General features: G+C 40.5%; 1 protein-coding gene across 1 annotated transcript in view; it reads right to left on the minus strand.

Moving 5' to 3' along the window:
* The window catches only part of kl-2 (dynein heavy chain 2, axonemal kl-2), a 1019064-nt gene that overhangs the window by 605195 nt on the left and 391696 nt on the right, over positions 1-22173 (minus strand). The window contains exons 19-21 of the mRNA XM_069137782.1: positions 8935-9049; positions 8665-8798; positions 8335-8528 (exon numbers count right to left, since the gene is read on the minus strand). Coding sequence (XP_068993883.1) covers positions 8335-8528; positions 8665-8798; positions 8935-9049 — 443 coding nt within the window. The remainder of the gene's footprint in view (positions 1-8334; positions 8529-8664; positions 8799-8934; positions 9050-22173) is intronic.

Here is a 22173-nt window from a genome sequence, read left to right on the forward strand (position 1 = left end):
GTGTGTACGAGCTCCAACATACTATGTGCCCTAGAACTAGATTGACGACAGGATTTTTTGACTAGTTCACCATAAACACATGGCTCACAATTTATAGCAAACCAGACTTCATGATATTAATACCGTCAGCTGACTGATTTAACTGATATGATTTTTGGTGATTTAAATGGGCCATTTTACGATGTCATGTGTACCCAACGACTGTTTGTTCAGATGTGACAAGTGCTATTGACAGTACGGGAGTCGTGAATTTCGTAGTATTGTTATCATTTTCAATTGCATAGATACCATTTTTGATTAAATTCGCTTAAAGAACTTTTTCACCATCTTTAAAACTATACACTTTTTGTCGACAATCTTTATAGAAGCACCGTTTTTGTCTAAACAACCAATTGAAATCAAATTTGCAGCTAAATTTGGTACATATAAGACATTCTTTGAGTGAATTGTTAAAAAAACTGTTTTGATTTCAGTGTTATACATACCTCGCCTTCTCCTAATACTATTACACGAGCTTTATCGGCTGATATCACTTCTTTTGCCTAGGAAGGATGAAGATTGTGTACAAACGATGTATCGTTGGTCATGTGTCTTGATGCCGCTGAGTCAATGATCCATTTGTGGGTGAGGTTGTCCTTGCTGGCAACGAAACTGACAAAACTACATATATTCGCTACCTGTTCAGCGTCATGATCTTGAGAATCTTTGTTTTCGTCTGACTGAGATAGACAAACCTTTCCATGAGCGTTGTGTTGTTGCTGTGTTGTTTTCGTTGGACAATCTCCCGTCAAATGCCCGTGTCGATGGCAGTTATAACATTGTTGACATGTCAGCCATGCCTTTTGATTATTGAGTTTCGCTGGTCGCTCTCCACGTAACGGGGCTCTAGAATATAATCCATGCGCATCATAATTACCATTTTGTGTAAACTTAACTTCTTCCATGATCTGCGTTTTGACTAAATCGGCCGTTATATTTTGTCCGGAGTTTCCTAACGCCATTATCATAGGCTTGTAGAAATCCAGCAATCCCGTCATTAACAATGATCCGACCCATTTGCCTGGCACGTACATACCTACGGCACGGAGCTTAATAGCTGCCGTGATGATTTTTTGCACATACTCTTCTTGCGAATCGCATTCCTTCAGTTGATCGTAAAGGAAATTATCGAAAAGATAATGGTAGGTGAGTCAGTAGGTTCCAGTGACAAAGTGATCAGTGATAAAGGTATGGTGGATATCTCGGAGCGCTAGAAAGAGTGATTGTTAAAAAAGGTTTATATGTCTGTTGAAAAAGTCATTGTTACGTTTCATTTACGTCAACCAGGTGTGGCATAGCATAAAAAACTTATAGAAAAATTGTATGCTTTGGGGTTCAAAGCGTTGCCACGAGGCAAGTGTATATTTATTGCCCGACGAGGGAAGAAAGTAACGTGTATAGTTGTCTCATGCGAAAATTACGCAACGAATATATATATTCATACGTTCATTCAAAAATAGAGAATTACGTTATAATGGATAACAACAATTGTGAGTGCAGGCGTTAACGCTATATTGAATTTATGTATAAGCAAAATTAGGCGTGCGTTACGCCGGAAAGCAGTATTGAGACTGGCTACCCGGCCTCTCGCCGGGCTCGGCGACAATGCATATAAAGTGCATATAATGGCGTAAATTGAGCACTGCTGCCGATAAGGAAGCCAAGCGCGCAAGGCGGGCTATGCTGCACGATAAATTTCGCACTCATTTAAATGATCCCTGGCATGTTCCTACGAGAGGATATCGAACTGTTACATTTCATGACAAATGTTCCAGCTCTATCACAGCTGTATATGTAGATGATACTTTGGTTGCGTGCGATGACGACGATTGAATAAGTGACTTAAAAGAGTAGTTGTCAAATGCATTTGAAACAAGAGGTTTAGGTATAGTAGGTACGTGCCTAGGTATTGAACTTGAGCGCGACGAAGAGTCACGTGTTTTTCTGAGACAGTGAAATAGACCGAAGCATTGTTCAAATGTTTTGAAATGGAGTGTGAGTCAATTGACACGCCCATTGTGGAAAAATATAAACTTGTGAGACCAAAACGTGTGTGTGAGACAGAGATGAAAAAGTATTCATACCACAGTTTGATCGGTGCGTTGTTATGTTTAGCAGTTACAACTAGACCAGATATAGCATACGCGGTTAATGTCTTAAGCCAGTTTAACACAGAGTATAATGTCGACCACTGGAAAGCGGCAAAAAGAGTTTTGCGTTACCTTGAAGCTACGATGGACTATGGTCTAACATTCAAGAGAACTGGACTAGTGTTATTCGCTGTAGTTGATGCTAGCTGGGGAGAGATTAGATTGATCGTAAATCGTATACAGGATATACGGTTTTGTTCTGGCAGGATCTGTCGTGAGTTGGGAGGCGCGAAAACAGAAAACGGTGGCGCTCTCAAGCACGGAAGCGGAATACATGGCGGTAGTAGAAACTAGTAAAGAGGCGGTGTATTTACAAGGGTTGCTGTGTGGTATGGGTGTACAGGATGAAACAGAGACAGTTACATTGTTGAATGATAACCAGAGTGCAATAAGTATGCTTAAAAATGATGTATATCACCAGCGTACAAAACATATAGATGCAAGGCATCATTTTGAAAGAGATGCGCATGCGAATGGTATAATCAATATGAAATATTTATGTACAGAGAGAATGCCAGCTGATGTATTCACAAAGGGACTTAAGATTGAGAAGCACTGGGAATGCATGGAGAGCATGAATATTAAGTGTGATGAGTGTAGACGCTTGGATTAGTATGTATACACTCTGTACCTTGAGAGAGGGTGTTGAAGGATAAGGTTCCAAGTGTGAGTATATATTGTCGAAATAGGTATACTTACATGCGTAGCCGCTGTCCACAGCTACCCAGCCATAGTTAGTAAGTAAAGTCTCTCACCGTACACCGTAGATGGTAGTCATGTACCTTGTGTATAAATAAGTCTAATACTTGTAACAATATATTCCAGTATTGACGAATACTTATCTTACTATTTATCAACCCAGTTACTAACTAACATCAGATTTGACACCTCTTCGGCATAGAAGTATTTAGAAGATTTAACGTCCCAATTAGCTTTCAGATTTTTCTAGCATCCAGAGCCTGTTATTCTGAACTTTCGCTCCTGCGACCAGATAGTGAAGAAATTTTTTTCTCTTTGCAAATAAAGAAAGCTTCTTGATTATATCTTTCTAACGCACATTCACAGCATTGTCTTGAAGGTCTGTTAGGTATTTCGGATAATTTCAACAGGACTTCAGGAGAGGATTGATGATCGATGAGGATTTTCGTTAGATGTTCATATTCAAGTATTGGAAGTCGTAGTTCTATCGGATTTTCCATATTAGGATGCCATCTCTCACTATTATAAATAAATCGAATGAAAATACTGTAACGTGGCATTTCTGTAGGCATACCCGTTACAAGATGCTCCCTGAACCTAGGGCAGAATCCAGGGATGAGGGTTTGTGAGATCGGGTGGCGAAAGAATAGTATACAAGCGCCAGAACTGGAGTCACGCATCCAAGCTTCGACAGGGACGCAATAGCGAATTACGATTGAGGTATTGCAGGCTTTCGTTTTTATTTTTTATTGAGTACACCAGCCACGAGCCTGCGACCAACTCCGACGCAGGGGATATTTCGAGGCGCAGCGAAACCGCGGAGATCTAGCGTGAAGGGTGTCGAGGCTGCGGAGGGGGAGCCAACGCAGATCCCTGCAGCGCGGGAATCCAAGGCGGATGCGATTCCCGCTGGCGGCCGGCGCGCCGCAGCCTCCCCACTCACCCCGCCTACACCTGACCAAGGCAACCGCGAGAGACCGGCTAGCGACGAGAGAGTACCACCCCGCCCAACCCCGGCACACCGTAGAGCTGCACGGAAGACGACATCGCGATCTAGCGTTAAGTTCTGCGCCGCGAAGCGACGACAGGTGCGCGTCAAATTGCGCAATCCCCGAAATCGATAACAGATCGATTGTTGCGCATTCTTAGGGTGATGACGTCACGAAGGATTGGCGTGACGAAATCGGCGTTCCGGCCGATCGGCCATCTGAAATCACTCGAGTTCTAGCGACCAACCAAGGTGGAAGTCTGTTGCGAAGTAGATTCGTGTTTCGAGTTTTTCAAGACAAATTGGTGGTTGCGAGGAATAATTTTAAATTTCGCTGCACGGGGTCACGTCGAGTCCATGAAAATAAAGGGTCGCCTCTCGAGTAGGTCGCGAATCGTTAAAAGGGGAGCGTTCGAACTCGCGAACCGCGTTCAGACGTCGCGGAGGAAGTGGAGCTCGGATGCGTAATAGTAAGTTATCATTAGGCGAGAATAAGAAGCTTTCTAGATTCATTAATTCGGTCGCGGTTAGCGCGTCGAGCCCAATTCTGGTCTTAGTTTATGAATTATTGTTCATTAGTAAGATGGCGATGAGCGCACGTAGGCATAAGAAATTTTCTAAATTTATTAACGATCGCGGTTAGCGCGTCGATTATGATTTCGGTTCAGTTGTTGTCGAGCCGTTTATTGTTAAGTTGGTGATTGGCGCTGTAGTTAATAGAGGACGAATGCGGTTAGCACGTTGAGTCAAATTTTTTTTATAGTTTTGAGTTATTGTTTATCGTTCAAGCAGTGACTAGCGTCCGCAGGCATTAGAAGCCGTCTAGATTTAGTCATTTCGCTTTTCTTTCTGTTATATTATTTTTTTTTTTGGGGGGGGGGGTTGTGTAACATCTGAGCATGTGAATATGAATTGCGAATAGCGAATTTTGCATTGTTATTTCCCGTTTTGTATTTTAAGTCGCAATGAGCGACGTTTGAACTATTATTTTTTCTTATTTATTTTGTTTTGCTGGTATTATCGTGGCAGAAAATATATATTAGTTTGATTCTATTACTGCTTAGTAAAATAGCGTGTTGGTGTTGCGTATCTCGCTCTCTCTCTCTCTACCAAAAAATTACCCCTCCCCTCTCCACGGTACTGAGCTACCGAGCATATTGTCGCGACATAGCGCATCAACGATTTCGAGACGTGTTTATCACGCCAGGCGCCCAACAAAACTTCACCATATTGTTTGTAGCTCCAGGATAAATCGTGGACGCCGAATCATTATGCACGCGGTAAGTTTTCGGTCATTTGCTCTGAGTGACCGAGGTGCGGAAAAATCCACGTCACAATACATAAGAAGAAAATCGATCAGTTTCAGTAGTTTGTTAACCTTGATGAAGTAAGACTTTCATTTGATTGTAATTTCATTTAAAATTGTTGTCAATTCATAACACATTATATATTTACAAATTTGATAGAGCAACAATGATTGATAAATCTGAAGTATGATCTGAATCTATTCATTGAAAAGAAAATGGAGAAAATTTATAAGTTTTGCTTGATAAATACTGTCAAAATGAATGTTGACAAATGAATTATTTGATCGACATTACGTCATTACAAAGCTGAAGTTAGTAACGTTGATGTATGGAAAAACAATGAAACAAAAATGATTATTTTGCACCTTTATATATAGAACAATACTCTCAGCACCTGAAAAACAGGATAGCAGGTCACAGATCAAAAATAAAAACCACAAACATGACAGTTGCACTTTAGCTTCACACTTATTAGACTTAGGCCACACTTTTGATTTTACGAACTCAAATGTACTAACTACAGAATCCAATTGGTTTAAAAGGAGTATAAGAGAAATGTTACACATCCGTAGGAATAATGACATCACTATAAATTAAAAAAAAAACAGACATTCAACATTTAAGTCATTTATATAATGAGATAATTCATAAATCAAATATTTCGGGGTCTTGCCAGTGCAGCCATATTAGGTTTATGTTTCAAATGTGTAAATACCAACTGTGAATAAATCGATTACCTGTATTGAATAAAGATCCTCACTTACTCTTATCATAGCGAGACAACAACACGGTATGTATAGTCGAAGCTTCTTCATAGGCGAAGTTGCCTCGTAGTTTTGAATTGAACCTTTTTTATTAGTGTGAAGGATAGAGGTTGAGGTTTTCTTGAACAAAAAACTCTCGCGTTTGAGCCATCGAATTATGAATGTTTATTGGCTCTTGTGGGAAAAGCCTTGCGGCATAAAAACCCACGAAGTCTGAACGTGTATTTGTGAACGTATAAAAGCATGTGTCGCACACGTGAATGTGTCGATTGTGTATATGAATGTGTATATGCCGGTTACAGCCCGTTTGGCTCATGCCACCGCGATCTCGAGTGCGTTTCGTATTGCGATTTTTGTTTTATTCGATTCGATCGAATTTCGTATGATTTGCGTTTGCCTTACTCCGAGGAGCGAACGTGTATGAGAGTATGATTGGTGTTGGTAGTACACCAAGAGCGCTCGTGCTCGTTGTATGATGAAAGGGTGCAAGACCCTTGGTATGCGTGAATGGGCACTCGGTCCCGTGTAGAATGAGAGACACTTGGGCCGTACTCATCTACCTTACTCCGTAGAGCGAACGTATACGAGAGTATATTTGAGCCTCTCGTCTTTTGGTCGTGCTACGAGAGAACGCACGGCGTCACTCACGATCGTCACTAGACGGACGACTTAACTGGACTGTTTTAAAAAATGCGTGATGCGCGCTCGCCTCCTCATCTACGCGAGATTTGGCATCCCTGCGGAGACGAATCGTTCGAGCGCGGCTCGCACGGAGATCGCAATGACACGGGCACAAAACGACGCTCAGGCACTGAACACGGTAGGCTCGTAGGATTGTCAATGTTTGTAAGTAACCTATTCACATTCACACATATAATACCAAATTTACTATACAATCAAATTTTCCATAAAATTCAATAATCTCTTGTTTCTTCGTTATTACCATTCAAATGTAAGGTCTTATACATACGTAACTTAACCTATATATATATATATGATCATATATCTATAAAAAAAGTGATAAAACACACATATTAATTTAGATAAATTTAATATAATGTAAAATTGCTAACGTAAACAAGAACATTGTCAGATAACATGTTAAATGTTAACAGATTGCCTGAAGACGATTGGCCGTGGCCGATCGAAACGTTGCAACCATTTAGTTAATTAAAAAAGGATTTAGACCAACTAAGACGAATCATTTTTAATACTTATAAATGACAACGTTATCAATATTATCATTTTTACCAAATTTAACGTGAAAAAAATAAGTTGGCCGCTTTTAGTAAGAATAATCATGTTTTCGCCGCTGTCACTTGTTAAAAGTGTCGATACGAAAAATGTAGGGAATTCAGTCTTTTTCCCATTTGTATTCAACATTCTTGTCATAAGATCAACCTTTCGGAAATTGTTTTTAAAAATTATATTTTTGTACCGTTAATCCAAGATGGCGAACCGAGCGGAACCCATTCAAGGTTGAAAACTTGGATATTTTTTATTGGGGCCCGGAACTCATTAACATACATTAAAATCATTACTACAACACCTTTCGTAGAGCAAATACCCATATTGACTGGACTATAAACTATTATCTTCTTTTTTCGGAATGAACTTTTCCTTTGAAAAACATTGAATCATAATATTTTGGAAGCCAAATATGCAATTTCTATAATTACCGAGTAATTTTCTGTATATAAGTCATAGTTATACTATATAATAAAAGACATTGACTCAGTAATTCTTAAAATTGCGTACTTGGAATTGAAAATAGTAATTTTTCACTTACAAACCATATAGTTACACTGTATAATAAATAAAATTCACTCGGTAATTCTTAAAGTTCATTATGTAAACTCATAAATAGGATTGTTCAATGTTTTTGAAAAGAAAAATTTATCCCGAAAAAAGACGGTCTGTTCATTAATTGGTTAACTTTGAGGGCTCAAAACTGTGTAAAGGCGCGAAAAAAATAACTAGTTGTGCTCATAAACGGAATCCTCGTCCTCAAAAATATTTCAAACACATGCTTCCAAAAGTAAACATTTACATGATACACCTAAAAATATTGAATTACTTCATGACGCCATTTCGCGAATGTTGGCAGTTACGGCACAAGCGCGCTTGACGCCGCTATAACACCTTGGTAGTTAAATGGTTAAGACTCATATCTCTTCACACGCATGAATTCTGAAGAAAAATGTGTGCGAGCTTGCTATGTTGAACTTGATGGATTGTGAATCGGTCGTTACGATGTTTTCCCAGAATTATAAATTCCTCGGCAACGTACATTTTGGAAATCAAGTGATCTACTGTAATTCGGAATAAGATTTGCAGTAGATCGGAGCAGTGTATTAATCTCTACTGTAGCAACATGAAATGTGTACCTTGTAGTCTCAACAATTTCCCAATTCTTTTCTTTCAATTCTTTAGCGAATCTCGTAAATTTACGAAATAGGGCATTGGCCGTTGCATCCATTTCATCCATTCCAATCGTCCAGAAATTTCCTGTCTTATAACGTTCCCATGCTTCATTCCACTCATCTGTAAGCTGCCAAATCAATTCGATAGCAGTAAGATCCTGAAAGTACGTCGTTGTGTTTATTTTAGTATTAGTTTTGTTTTAAACTTGAAAACGAATGATCAATTATTGAGATAGTACGGATCAATTAAATAAATCCGTGTATGCTAGTATAATACTAATACAATCAACAAACTTTTTCAAGTTTCGCTAGTTCCATTGAATCTGGATGGCTGATACCAAAAACAGCTAAATCATATTTCAGTTTGCTCTCTCTTGCTCTAAGGAAGTCAATTTCTTTGTGAAAGGCTTTCAGCCACGCTATAGCATCTGTAAGAATTCGTTGCAAAATGTTCATTAAAACGACATATATTAAGAGTTAATTGCAATATTTTTCGAAATTCGTCAGCATGATCATACTGTTGAATGGTAACACAATAACCCTTTGGTTAGTCTGCGGATTTACCTGATGATTTCCAGTCGGATGAAAAGGGTCCACTGGTGTACAGTTTCTCCGAAAGTGATACAGCATCGTGCTTGAATATTGCTGCATCATCCAACAGTTGATTTTTGAAGGTTTCCTAGTCAACACATAACAAATATAGGACATAAAATGGTGTACATATATTAAACAGGCTTTTGTTCATTATTGCGAATCATTCAAGAAAAGTTCAGGTACTCTTTGATCCAAACAACAAAGTTTGGTTATTGTCTACTTAGACTACCTTAGTAGTAATGAGTCTTTTAGTTTTCTTATTCCTTATAATAGTGTTTGCGCTCGGCATCGATGGCGGTAAGAGATTTTTTACCAACGAGGGTTGTAAATCCTCGTCAAACCAATCGGGACAGATTTTCGATGCACTGGCTTCCTTGAGACAATTGGGTTTGACTCAAGGATGATTCAATGTTATCAGGTTTAGTCAACAAATATATTTATTAACAGACTTGAAATAATTTGAATACACTGTTGAGTTCGGTTGTATGAGATTCACGCGGGGTAGTGAGAAGAAGTTGTGGCAGTAGAGTAAGTTGGTCTTCTCTTCGCGTTGGTCGAAACGAATCTGATCTTAAAGGTAGGTTTTAAAAATTAACTAAGTTCCGATGGCCAAAAAACTACTGGAAGGGGTAGGATTGTTTCTTGAGAGAAGGGATGGATTTTGCTTGGGAGTGGGAGTGAGCACGTGAGCCAGAAGCAGAAACGTACATTCCCAATGTGCGATGCACGTACGGGCGTTTTAGGATACACGTCATAAAAAAACAAGGAACGAAAAGTGAAGATTAGAGGATTGGTAGGTAGGCAAAGGTATTTACGAGTAGAAAGTAGAGAATTTGTCGAGATTGCAAGACTGGCTGCCAGATGTGGCAGACCGGCGTAAGGAGTATCTTTTTTGGCAAATCAGTCGACGCAATTCGTCAATAAGGGATGGGAACTTCCAGCAGTTGAGTAGTTTATGACCTTAAAACGTGACTAAAATGTCCACGCAGAGATTAAGATTAAAGACTGTAAAACGTGAAAAAGAATGCCGCTAATTTACAGCGCGAATTCAACAAATAGTAAGCCTTATTTCTTAGTGGACCACGATCACATAACGACATTTTCGTGTGAACGCATATGTGTGGCACGGTGTACTTATGTTGTAATTCCGTTACGTAACAATCATCATAGTTTCACACGAATACGTTAGTTGATGGCTCAATAATCAAATACGCTACTGTAATTGCAGCCGTCCATGCTTTATATCCGTACACTGAGAAAAAAAGTTATCGAACCAAAAAACTAATTTTTTTGACTTCCAGTTTATTTGGTTCGAAAAATTTCTTACTTAGAATAACCGCTTTTTAGTTGAAACAAAAGTATTGATGCATTGATTTGAATGATGTATGCTTTCGCGTTTAATGTATTTCAAACCAGTACATATTTATTTCATTGGATTAAACTGGAAATTTCGTAACAAAAACTCCGCTTGAATCAACAAACCTCATTTGATTAGTAAAAGAATAGTACTTCAACCGTTGAACACATCGGTTCAAAAGCACCGAGACATTATAAATAATAATTCTACGCTTGCTGAAATATTAACGTTATTGCCAGATAGTATATTTAGCTCGATGTGATATTTATCCGACATAATCTACGATCACTATGATCAAAGAAATGTGTAATATGTTGGAACAAGAATTTGTTTCACAAAACAAGTTTTCATATTAATTTGAGCAAATTATTTTGTCCCTCCGATTATATAGCTACTTCAAACAAAAAAAACTCCATCCAAGTAAATGAGGATATGTTTGAGTGGAACCAAGAGAGAGTTTTTGAGTTGCTATATGTACCACATTCAATTTAAGTTTATTGACTAATAGAATGAAATATAACTTTTCTCAGTTTTAAACAATCATGTGTAGTTGAAAATTGCAAACAAACACTTGAAATTTATTTCAAGAACTCTCGATAACATTGCATACGCGCTTGTTATAAATGAATCATTGTTTCTACGAAATGAACATTATTTCACTGAAAATTTTTTTTCGTTATTCGATAATCTTCTGATTTTTTGATGAGCATGTTTCACGTTTTTCAACCAATATGATAATTCATTCGAAGTAGTACCAATTTCGGTCACTATACGGCAAGCTTTCCCGCTTGAAAAGTAGCTTCAAAGATGTTTATATACTCGGATGTTTCGCATTACCTTAAACCAGATTCATACGAGTCTGCCAACTATATGTTACGCGATCTGTTAGGTTATGGTTATGAACCAACCATGTTTTCCAGTAACTAATTTGAAGTGACGCTACTACACTTGTTTGGTGACATTCGGTATCAATAGCGTATCGATTTGGAGAGAAAAAGTTTTCAAAAATGTAACCGAGCGATACTTACACTACATTTATATATTCTCGACTAGTACACTACATGTTCGCAAAACTGGGATAATGCTCAAATACTAAAGGGATCATTGGATGATTGAAATACATTTTCAATCCAAATATGGGATTAGTCGTGGTGATTTCCGTTTTTTCTGCACAATGCCATATCTTCCTTTGATCGGAAGAATATGCCATTGGCCCTTGTAAACATTATTTGAGTGAAGGGACAATTTGTTTGACATAAAGAATGTGCAGCATTTGGATGAGAATATCAAACCAGAAGAGCAACTCAGTGAGTTGGGACGCTCAACCTCTATTCAATTCATTTAAATTACTTTTCATTGGTACTGTCACGTGCAGAGCGGTCTCGCAGGGGATGACTTAACCCTCTAGTTATCCGCAGAGGTTTATTCTTATTTTTTTGGTGGGTTGGCAGGTGATCGTCCTCTACAGGAGGATCCTTGTGAAATGGATTGAAGGATTTCAATATTACATTTGGGTGTGTTTTATGGAAAGCAAGCTTTTAATGATAACAATGCAAAAATGATATAGCAATCGAGAGAAATGCGGGACGAGGAAGCTCACAACGGTTTTTCTTATCTTAATGTACCCCTACTCAATCTTTGGTGGCTTCTGATGTCTCACTCACTCTCAATTATCACTATTCTTATTACTACACAACTTGATTAAGTTCGTGGCGCACCTTTGAGCACTTATTGTCAAACTTCGAAAGGCTGACGTCGCGACGTGAGACGCTTTGATCACCGCATGTGAAATTAGAGGAATTCTCCCTCTAATCGTCGGTGACCTAAGACTGATAACTCTATACTCGACAGCTTTGAAGGAGCCTGTTTCCCTTGACGTTGGTTTGATCCTGTCTCTAATGAGACTGACTTCGCTCGCTCGTCCGACACCCCTTAGAGTGTCAGACAGCGAGAAAGGTTTTTCCTGATTTCACAGTTTAGAACAAAGGCTCGCCTCGCGACGATCATTCCTGAAGCGCGTGATCCCGCGCTCGCCTCATCCCGGGGATGATTACACCCGGGATCTGGTGGGCGCGGAGACGCTGACGTTGCTGACGGTCGACTACGCCGTTGCGCTTTGGTCGTGCCACGAATTGTTTTGAAAAATGAATAATCATGAATTTACTAACGAATTTAAAGGTATGCTTCCTCGTCTCTAAAGCGATATTAATAGTTATTGACATGGTTATAATGATATATTCGGGTATAAATATGCGGCGTTCGTGACAGTACTGAATACGGATTCCCTGAATTGAAAATTACATAAATTGTCGCTTTGAATGAATGTGCTCTCAGGACTATGCAAACACCTGGATTATTTATATCAATTATTATTCATTGAATCTGAAAACTTTCTTTTCTCAGTGTACAGAAGTAATATAGCAAGGAGAGTTCTGAGTACAACGCCTTCTTTACCGGCCGAACCGCTCCGCACGTCCCAGACTTAAACCCTTGAAGGTTACCCCCACTCTCGTCAGATAGAACGTGCTCTGCCCTACCGACTTGTGGTCAAAAACGTGCAACCTTACCGACAGTTGTATCGGTCGACGGTAAAAATCGCGCTGACATGCCGGAAATTCTTATCGGTAAAAGGTCGAAATGATGCTGTTTTACCAACAATCTTACCGACTGAAGGTCAAAGTCTGTAGTGCTCGCCTGCCAACGGTAGAGGGCGCAGTGGAGGCGAGAACTTTTTTACCGTCCCGCATTCTTTTCCCATGATAGGACTGCTGACGTGTAACATAAACCACTCCAAATTCCTTTCCCACGGTAGGACTGCTGATGTGTAACATCAACCACCCCCACATTCTTTTTCCACGTTATCAACCACGTGACATTCCAAAATTAATAGTTCCGAGAATTGTTTTTTATCCACTCGGATATCGCTGATGTGTGACATCAACCACCTCACATTCCTTTCTGACGTTATCAACCACGTGACATTCTGAAATTTATGGTTCTGAGAATTGTTTTTCACTCACTCGGATGTCGGTTTCATATCCAAGGTCGACCAATAGCAGCGGTATATTCAGAGCCATGGATCTGCGGTGTTGGGTTACTATCGCTCTAAGAATGCTAGAAGGTGCCCGCGATTACACAAACATACGTATTTGATATCAACCACGTGACATTCCTTACCCTCCACCAAATTTAAAATTACATGGTGGGGGAACGTTATATAAGTCAAAAGTGAAAACTTCATCGTCAGTCTGAAGCTGTTCTTCCTCTTGCAAATAAGAAGTGCTCTGAATCAACCACGTGAATTGAAAAAACGACTAGAACTGCTCATCAAGAATATTGAAGAAGTAAAACATCTGCTGAAAATCAAATCTGACCTCAATCAACTCACAAGAGATTTCAAGCTCATACAACTCGACAGTAACAAACATAAACTTATCAAAATTGAACGAAGTCGCTCGCCTGAAGACACTTCTGCCCTTGAAAAAGCTTTCGGACCTCGAAGTATACTTCGAATACCGAGTGAGTGGCATTCGTCGGGTCAAAACGAAATTTGGTGATAAAATCGTTCTGGACTTGGAGAACTCTTTCACGATTCTTCTACCGAACCGACTGACCAAGGCCCTCCAAGAAGATGAAGATTTGTTTCAGAAGGTGACGACAGCCAGTAACGAGAGACGGTTGCATCCACGCTATCTTGGCGGACCGTACGGTCAACTTGAATTCGTATACGTATAATCTGAGTATCACATTCAAATTTTCAGTGTCCTGTGGAAGTCTTACGTTCAATAAACAAAAAAAAAAAGATTTGAATTGTGAATATTTTTTCATTTATCGCCTGACCATCTTGTATACCTTTAATCCTACGTACGTTTTGTACCTTGTGATTGTATCTGGAATTAAGTCTTAAAATCTAAGAAAATGCTACTTCGAACACCACTAAGCAACGATGGAGAGTTTCGAGCTGCATTTGCGTCTTGTAACTGTAATGTAAACTCTAGGATGAATTTTGGACGGGTTCAGTCAAGATCAGAGTGCAAGGTTGACCGATAGCTGCGGTAGTATATATTTAGAGCCAAAGACGTGCGGTGTTGGGTTACTATCACTCTAGGAATGCAAAACATGACTCGGTTTGTGTACAGCTCGGTCAAGGATAAAGAGCAAAGTTGAATCTTACATAAGCTTTGCATTGAAAAAAAATTCTCTCTTAAGAGCTAAGGTGAAGGTAGAGGTGTAAAATTATTTCATGAATATTCTTCAAAAAACGGTTTGACTGAGTACAATTTTTAGGGTACAGTTGACAATTGCTTCACAACGATAGAACAATAATTCTGTTCAACAGTATCATGTCCAGGATGATATATTCGCCAGGAATGCAGGACCGTTCTTGTAGACGCTTCTGCGCAGTAACACAAACCGTACACCCTCGCCATCCGAACAGTATTATGATTTTGTGGCCAATTTTGAAGTATCAAAACGTAATGTGCTACACAGATTGCGTTGGGTATTGTATGAACGTCGCATCTTAGAGACACAGCTGAAGTATTTTGCAAGGTTTGAAGCGACGAACAGTCAAAGTCCAGCATATCGATGATTTGAACTTTCGGGACAATTTCAAGCAACCAATCTCGTTTTTCTTCTCCTTTTACGTACACGGTTTCAGCTTTGCACAGCCTGTCTTCAATGATCCACTCAACTTCCTCGAACGGTATGGTTCCACAGCTCCAAGGTAAGCCGTGAAAATCGCGTTCTAACCAAGAATTTCGGCTTTTGTATTTGACGTCCAGTGAATCCCATTTACAAGGTGACTTAAAGAAAAACATTGATGCAGACGCTACCGAGTAGATTGAAATTATAGCCAATTCTTTCAATGTGAAGGTATTGTTGAAAGGTCTCCGAAACCCTTGTATGTCAACGATAAGCTCCATCTTTGAACTGTGCGAGATGGTGGGAACGGGTCAGCTTTTATACGAACTTTTTCTGGAACACGAACTGAGCGGGTTGTATTCGACGATACGATCGTGAACAATCAAGCAGTACGCCGATGTTTCAGCGGGAAAGTTGGCTTCAGCTTCAAATTCAAGACGGATGTCGACAGGTCCGTACTTCAAAGATTCGTTTTGTTTCGAACAGTCGATAACGAATAAGGGGACGTCTCGAAGGAATTCACTCTTTGTCAGCAACGGCTCGGGGTTCTTGTCGTAGTAGGTAGCTTGGAAGTTTGCGTACATCTCGTACAGGAGCGCGTACAGATTACGACTCATGTTGAGGTTCAGGTTACCGTACGGATAAGATTGAGAGTTTAAAAATAGCTTGACGTCCGTGATATTGCAATGATCGAAATGACTTGCGTTCTTGCCGGTCTTGTTCTTTCTACTTGTTTGGAAACCCAAAATGACGTACCGAGGTTTTTCAAGCTGAGTGGAAGTTTTCACAGTCCAAACGTGTTTTGATGTTGTGGGAAGTAAGGGATATTCGTACAATTCACAACTGCGGAAGCTCATCGAAATAGGCGGATCTCTCTGAATGAAATTTAGTAGGGCAACTTTTTTCTGATCCGCGAGTTTCAAATACGGTATTAGCCGTTTCACTGCATTGATCATGATTTTGAATTCCTTCTCTTGAGTCTGCATGATTGTGTTGACATCAGTTTTTGATCTCGTCAAAGTGACCTCATGTTTAGCGTTGACAACGATTTTGCGGTAGTCTTTAGCGAAACCCAATATCATGCTAAGCGGCATCAGTACGTCAAAATTTCCCTCGGTATCGGTTAATTCTCTCTTCTCTTCTACATCAAGCCATCCAGCTTTTTCCATCAGCCAAATCTTACCAGGGTGCACGAAAGCGTAACCCTTCGTAAGACTTTTTAAGCCAACGTTCTTGCTTGTATTAACCTCAACTGCATTAATTTCGTAGCGAATTTCTCCAAACAGATGACAGATCGCGTCGTTTACGAGCTGTGTGTTCACAGTAGCTGTACCATCAGGTTTGAGGAGTCGTCCATGGATATGTACCGAACTTTTGCTGGGAAATATGCGTAAATCCTGATGCTGAACGGTGATTCGAATTTTATCGCTGCTGTTGAAAGTTGACGAGGCGTAAGGTTTGTGAGCGTGAATCTCGTGATGCGCAACGGATTCGTCAAAGACGACTGGTGTTTGAATGTTTAAGATTTCTTCCTCCATGGTACGTAGCAGATGATAAAACAGCAAAATCTGATTTTTAGTTGTCGGAAATTCCTCTTCCAAAAGTGGTCAGTTTGAGACCCAGAGCTATCAGGAACTCCACGTTTCGAGGTGTTAACGGTTCGAGAATCGATCGATGACTGACTTGATCGGGGCATGCCGACTTACTGATACACCTACTCTTTGGCAGTCTGTTGTATACAATTCCAATCGTTTATTGCGATTTGATATGTAGTCTCACAGTAATAACTTTTCCACGAAAATTAACCAGGTCTCCGTCTTGATCCACTAACTGGAGCTGAACGTGATCTATGGTCCTGACGGTGATCGGAAGGTAAATGACGTGCGACGGTACTTCCACGATCTTATATCCTGGTGGGACAGTCGAGAAAAACTCGTGAATAGTGTGTACTTTGTGTCCATTGGCGTAGGCGCCCGTTGTAATGCTACACTCGACTCGCAACGCGTTGACCTTGAGTATAGTTACAGGCACGTCTGATTCGTGAGTTTGGTTAGCTGCCAATACACGTGGTGTAAATCCCAAAAGTTGAGCAACGAAATCATTCGGCTCAAAGTTAATCGTGTGGTTGCATGTGATTTCGCTGCGTGATCTATTATTGTTGGGTTTGATGGGGAGCTTGATATCTGTATTTCTTAGCACGTTTTAAAGATACTTCTCTATGTCCTCGATCTCGTAGCTGCCGGTAAGTATGGTGATCACTTCATCAGCTACGTAAATTTTATTGTGACCGACATCATTGTTGGGAATCGAATCGAAGGTCAACAATTCTACCAAGCCAAGAGCATAACTTTTATCACGAGCGAGTTGGATCGGTGGGAAATATTGTGCCCCGAGTATTGAAGAGGTTCCCGAAATCGTTAACGTTAACGAATCATCCATGACTGCGAGTGGTAGACTGACTTTGATGAATCACGCACCATGTTTATATCGCTCACAACTTAGAAATTTTAGACACAAGTGTCCGCATTCAAATGTATTATAATCCCAGTACCTTTCATGATTGTATTCAACACTACCAACGCCGAGGTATTTCATGAGGTCTGAAAGTGGTTGAAGGTTGCCGAAACTGTCAAAAAAATCGATATTATTGTCGCGTTTCTTGTATGCAACCCAGTGTGTTTCCGGACTGTCTTTGTCGTCAAGGTTGATTATAGCTGATTCGTTTTCCGTGGACCCTTTTTTGGGGCATTTCGTTTTGCATGAAAACACCGCGGAAACGCGGAACCTTAAAGATTTTTGCATATTTCAACAAGTCACAATCAGTCAACGCTAGACGTGGTAGCATCGCATCTTGTTTCTCGAAAGATGGAGACCAAGACCTGTTTTGTACGGTTTCATATGAAGCCCTTTGCCCAACGCGATAGCTTCCATAGTTTTGTTGTGTCGTTTGCTCTCTCCCAGTTCTCGTCTAGCAGCACTTGCATCGTTCACAGCTTTTGCTATACCTGCCGCACCACCGGCTAACGCGCCTGTAGCACTGAGTCCAGCGAAAATAGGAATCGGAAACGGTAGAAAACCACCGACTTTTGAAGGCACCGGTAGGGCGCGAGGTGTTTGCACTTTACATTCACCACCCGCTTTTTTAACGGCGTTCTCAGCTCCCTTCAGCGCAGATTCGATAGCTACGTTTGCATCATTGCTTTGAACCACAGAACGTTTTGCAGCATTTATAATTTTTCTCAAGGTCACATTTTATGACTTTTGAATTCCCATTCCGAGTTTTGATTTTACTTTCATTGTATTAGCTATTGTCCAAGCGGCTGCCTTCTCACCTAAATCTGCGTCATTTGCGAAAACCGGTTTCCAAGCTTTCTCAGCCAACACCCTATCAGCCTCGTTTCTAACTTCAAGATTTTTACGATTCTGCGAGTAAGCAATGTCGTGGTCCTTGCAAGCTGCGTCGAGAAGAGTGATTCCCGGATCACCCCGTGCGAGTCACTTTTTTGATTTTGTACCGGGCCCACATTACTGATAACCAGGTACATGCAATACGACTGGAAAGCTGTTGATGATTTTATTCACCAGAGCCTTGTAACGATGTTGCCGCCTGCTGTTGCTTCGTTTACCTCTGTACGCGATCATGTTCGTATGTTGACCGAAGAAAAGTGCTTCAAAACGGGGTATTCATAGCACATCCGATCAGTCATGTCCGAGATGCGGTTTGAAAAACAACCTACTCAGCTTCCGGTGATGAATTTTGACAAACTTTCAGAGCAAAATGTCAAAAGGCACAAACGGCACGGTGAATTACTCCCGAATAGGATACGTGCAATAATCCGCGAACCGTCGAATTGTGGTGAAACCAATGCGTTGCTCACATTTATAACCCATCCCAACGGACTCAGATTTGAAAATATCTACATCTACTTGAAATCTCTTAACCAACCTAAATACCAATTGTTGAAGCAATTGTTGGACCATGTTGAGAATACGGAGTATTTAGCGTTCAACGAGCGTGAGCAAGTGATTACACCGAAAGAAGCACGGCCCAACTCAATAATCATATTTGACGATGTAGCGTGCGAGAAGCAGGACAACATCAGAGCCTACTTTTGCATGGGTAGACATCACGACGTTGACTGTTTCTATCTCTGTTAGACGGACGCGCGTATTCCAAAACACCTCGTGCGCGAAAACGTAAACTTACTCGTGTTATTCAAACAAGACGATATGAACCTGAGACACGTAAACAACGACCATGTAAACACCGATTTGTCTTACACAGAGTTTGAAAGTGTGTGCTCTGCATGCTGGAACGGTGAGGAGTACGTGTTTCTGGTGATCGACAAAGACAGTGAGCTCAACGAAGGACGATACAGGAGGGGATTCGATTCTTTTGTCAGCCTGGAAAAGAAATAAAATCTAACGTTTTCGAGCGAAAGACGCAGTAGCGTTGCAGACCCAGTTGCGTCAACATGCAGAGCTCCGAAATTTCCAAGCAAAAAGATGTCCTACATAGGATTTCAAATAACAGCGGATGGGCATTACGATATACGGAACAAGAGACTGTGCAATATCGCAGATCCCGCAGAGCCGAACAATGATGTAACTTTACAAATCTTGAGACGAAAATTCAACGTGCTGCAAAAACAAATCGACAACCTCGATCAAATGATCAAAGCTTTGGAGCTCACCACGGAGAAAGCCTTGGATACCTTTTACACAGACTTTAAAACAGGCAGAGATTGTCGATTCGAAACGCTGATAACATTTCTCAATCAGACACTCGACTAAAAGCGTTGTACTATGAACGAGGAAAAGCAAGCACTGGTGACGGAACTGCATAAACCTGCACGCCGGAATTACCCGCGTCGACGTGTAGACGTGCGCGGCATCGACGAGACCTGGCAGGCGAATCTTCTTGATATGACGTCATACGCTGGACGAAACAAAGGCTACAAGTACATGCTCACAGTCATTGATATTTTTTCAAAGTATGCGTGGGCTGTACCGATAAAGAGCAAGTCTGGAGATGATGTTACGAAAGCAATGGAATCTGTGCTTGTTCAAGGACAGGTGCCGAAAAATTTACACGTCGACAGAGGAACGGAATTTCACAACTTGAAATTTGAATTGCTTTTGACACGTTACGAAATCAAACTTTACTCCACGTACAGTAATTTGAAGGCTTCGATCTGTGAGCATTTCAATCGCACACTGAAAGGTCAAATGTGGAAACGGTTCAACATGCAAGGAAGCTACAAGTAGCTTGATATCTCATCTGATTTGGTTTCGGCTTACAACAACGTCAAACACCGAATCATAAGAATGAAACCGTCGTATGTCACCGTTGCAAACGAGAGGCTGTTATTACGTCAGGCGTACGGAGGGCTTCGAGCGATACCTACCGTATCAGCAAAGTTTAAATCCGGCGACAAAGTTCGAATCAGCAAATTCAGAAATGTCTTCGAGTAAGGTTACACTCCCAATTGGACTACTGAAATATTCACGATAAGTCGAGTGAAAAATACTCATCCTGGGACGTACAAGCTCAAAGACTACAGAGATCAACCCATCGCTGGTGGTTTCTACGAACAAGAGCTCCTCAAGGTTAAACATGCGGATAGCTATCTGGTGGAAAGGGTGCTCAAGAAGCGTGGAAGAAAAATATACGTTTAATGGTTAGGTTTTGACAATACACACAACAGTTCGATAAACGAATCGGATATGTAACATTTGAAGAATTGAATTTTTTGTAAAAATGTATGTCCCTCTTTATTTTATACCCGACACATAACAAGTATGCATCTTCATTTTTCAGACAATCGACAGACATATGCATTGTACAATTTTTTATCTTTCGGAGCGTTCTTATTCACTATCCTACATAATAATATTCTATTTATCGTTGTACATTTATAAATTACAAAGCTAAGGTGTAGGCTTGTAGCCCCACGGAAGCGTGTCGGTTGTGTTTTGAAACACGATCCGCTTGTCGTCATTCCAGCTCAGTGCCACTTTCTGCTGTTCTACGGTGTATACCTCGTGCTTTCGACTCAATATCAAATGCCGACTTGTGGACAAATTTTCACGGTTCAAAACACATTCCAAATAATCGTTGAAAGTTATTTTTCTCAACGCTGACCCTTTGACACCTTTGGCACGTTTATTTTCTTTCTCATCTCCCAAGACTCGGAATGCGTACAATTGAGCTCTTAATCCTATAAATTCCAGCATTATTTTTCCGTTATTCTCATCTTTCATGAAGCCGAGAACTTTTTTGTTCGCTAGAGGCATTCCATGAACGTTGTCAAGCGGATAATCAGACGTATCGTATTTGTGCAAGTCCTCCTTCATAAGTTCGTATACGTGGGGGAAGATAAAATTGTAAATCAAACTGTCGGTATCCGTATACATTAATTTTGCTCGGTTGCCGAATTTATGCTTGATACAATTATAATGGTAATCGTAGATATAACTTTCAGCCAGATCCATGATGGAGAAACCTGCATACAATGGTTTGTTCAACTTGACTTTCGTCTCACTCATTCCGAAGATAATTATATCTTTGTCGAAAACGGTGCAGCTGTGAAAATTGGGTTTGGCTATAGTAGCTCTAGCACAGTATCTCCCATCCTATTTCGTGATCAGCCTGACATCTCTATACTTCCCAATATTTTCCATTGTTTTGCCAAAAACTGCGTTGTTCATCAGTTTGTGAACATTTTTCTCGAATTCGTTGTGAGATTTTTTGCGCAAATTGGTATTCAAATCTGCGTATTTTTTGAGCTACGGGGTTCGTCTGAATTCGAGAACTCTGTGAATTTTGAGTAATTTGAAGCCCAATTGCAAGCATTGTTTCGAAACGCGATAGTGAACAACGTAGTTTTTCTTGGAAATTAGCGTGGGCATCAATTTCGGTTGCTTACTTTCCGAGATCGGAGGTATATGTATAGTGCTCCGGACACAGTGGTAAATCCTTATGAATTTCATGCAGTTTCTCAGGATATTCCAAATCCACCTGCAGTATGTAACTGAACTCCGCATCGTCCGAGATGCCAAGAACGTCGCACTCTGTGAAACCTGACACCCATTTGAAGGAACTGTATAGCAGAACAAAGCTCATAGCAGCACCGTACAAATTATTCACGTCAAAGTACGTGAGATAAGATTCTTCGACCTTAGGATCGAATTCCTCCCCCATATAC

Source organism: Neodiprion pinetum, chromosome 7 (genome assembly GCF_021155775.2).
Source record: "Neodiprion pinetum isolate iyNeoPine1 chromosome 7, iyNeoPine1.2, whole genome shotgun sequence".
Classification (NCBI taxonomy): Eukaryota; Metazoa; Arthropoda; class Insecta; order Hymenoptera; family Diprionidae; genus Neodiprion; species Neodiprion pinetum.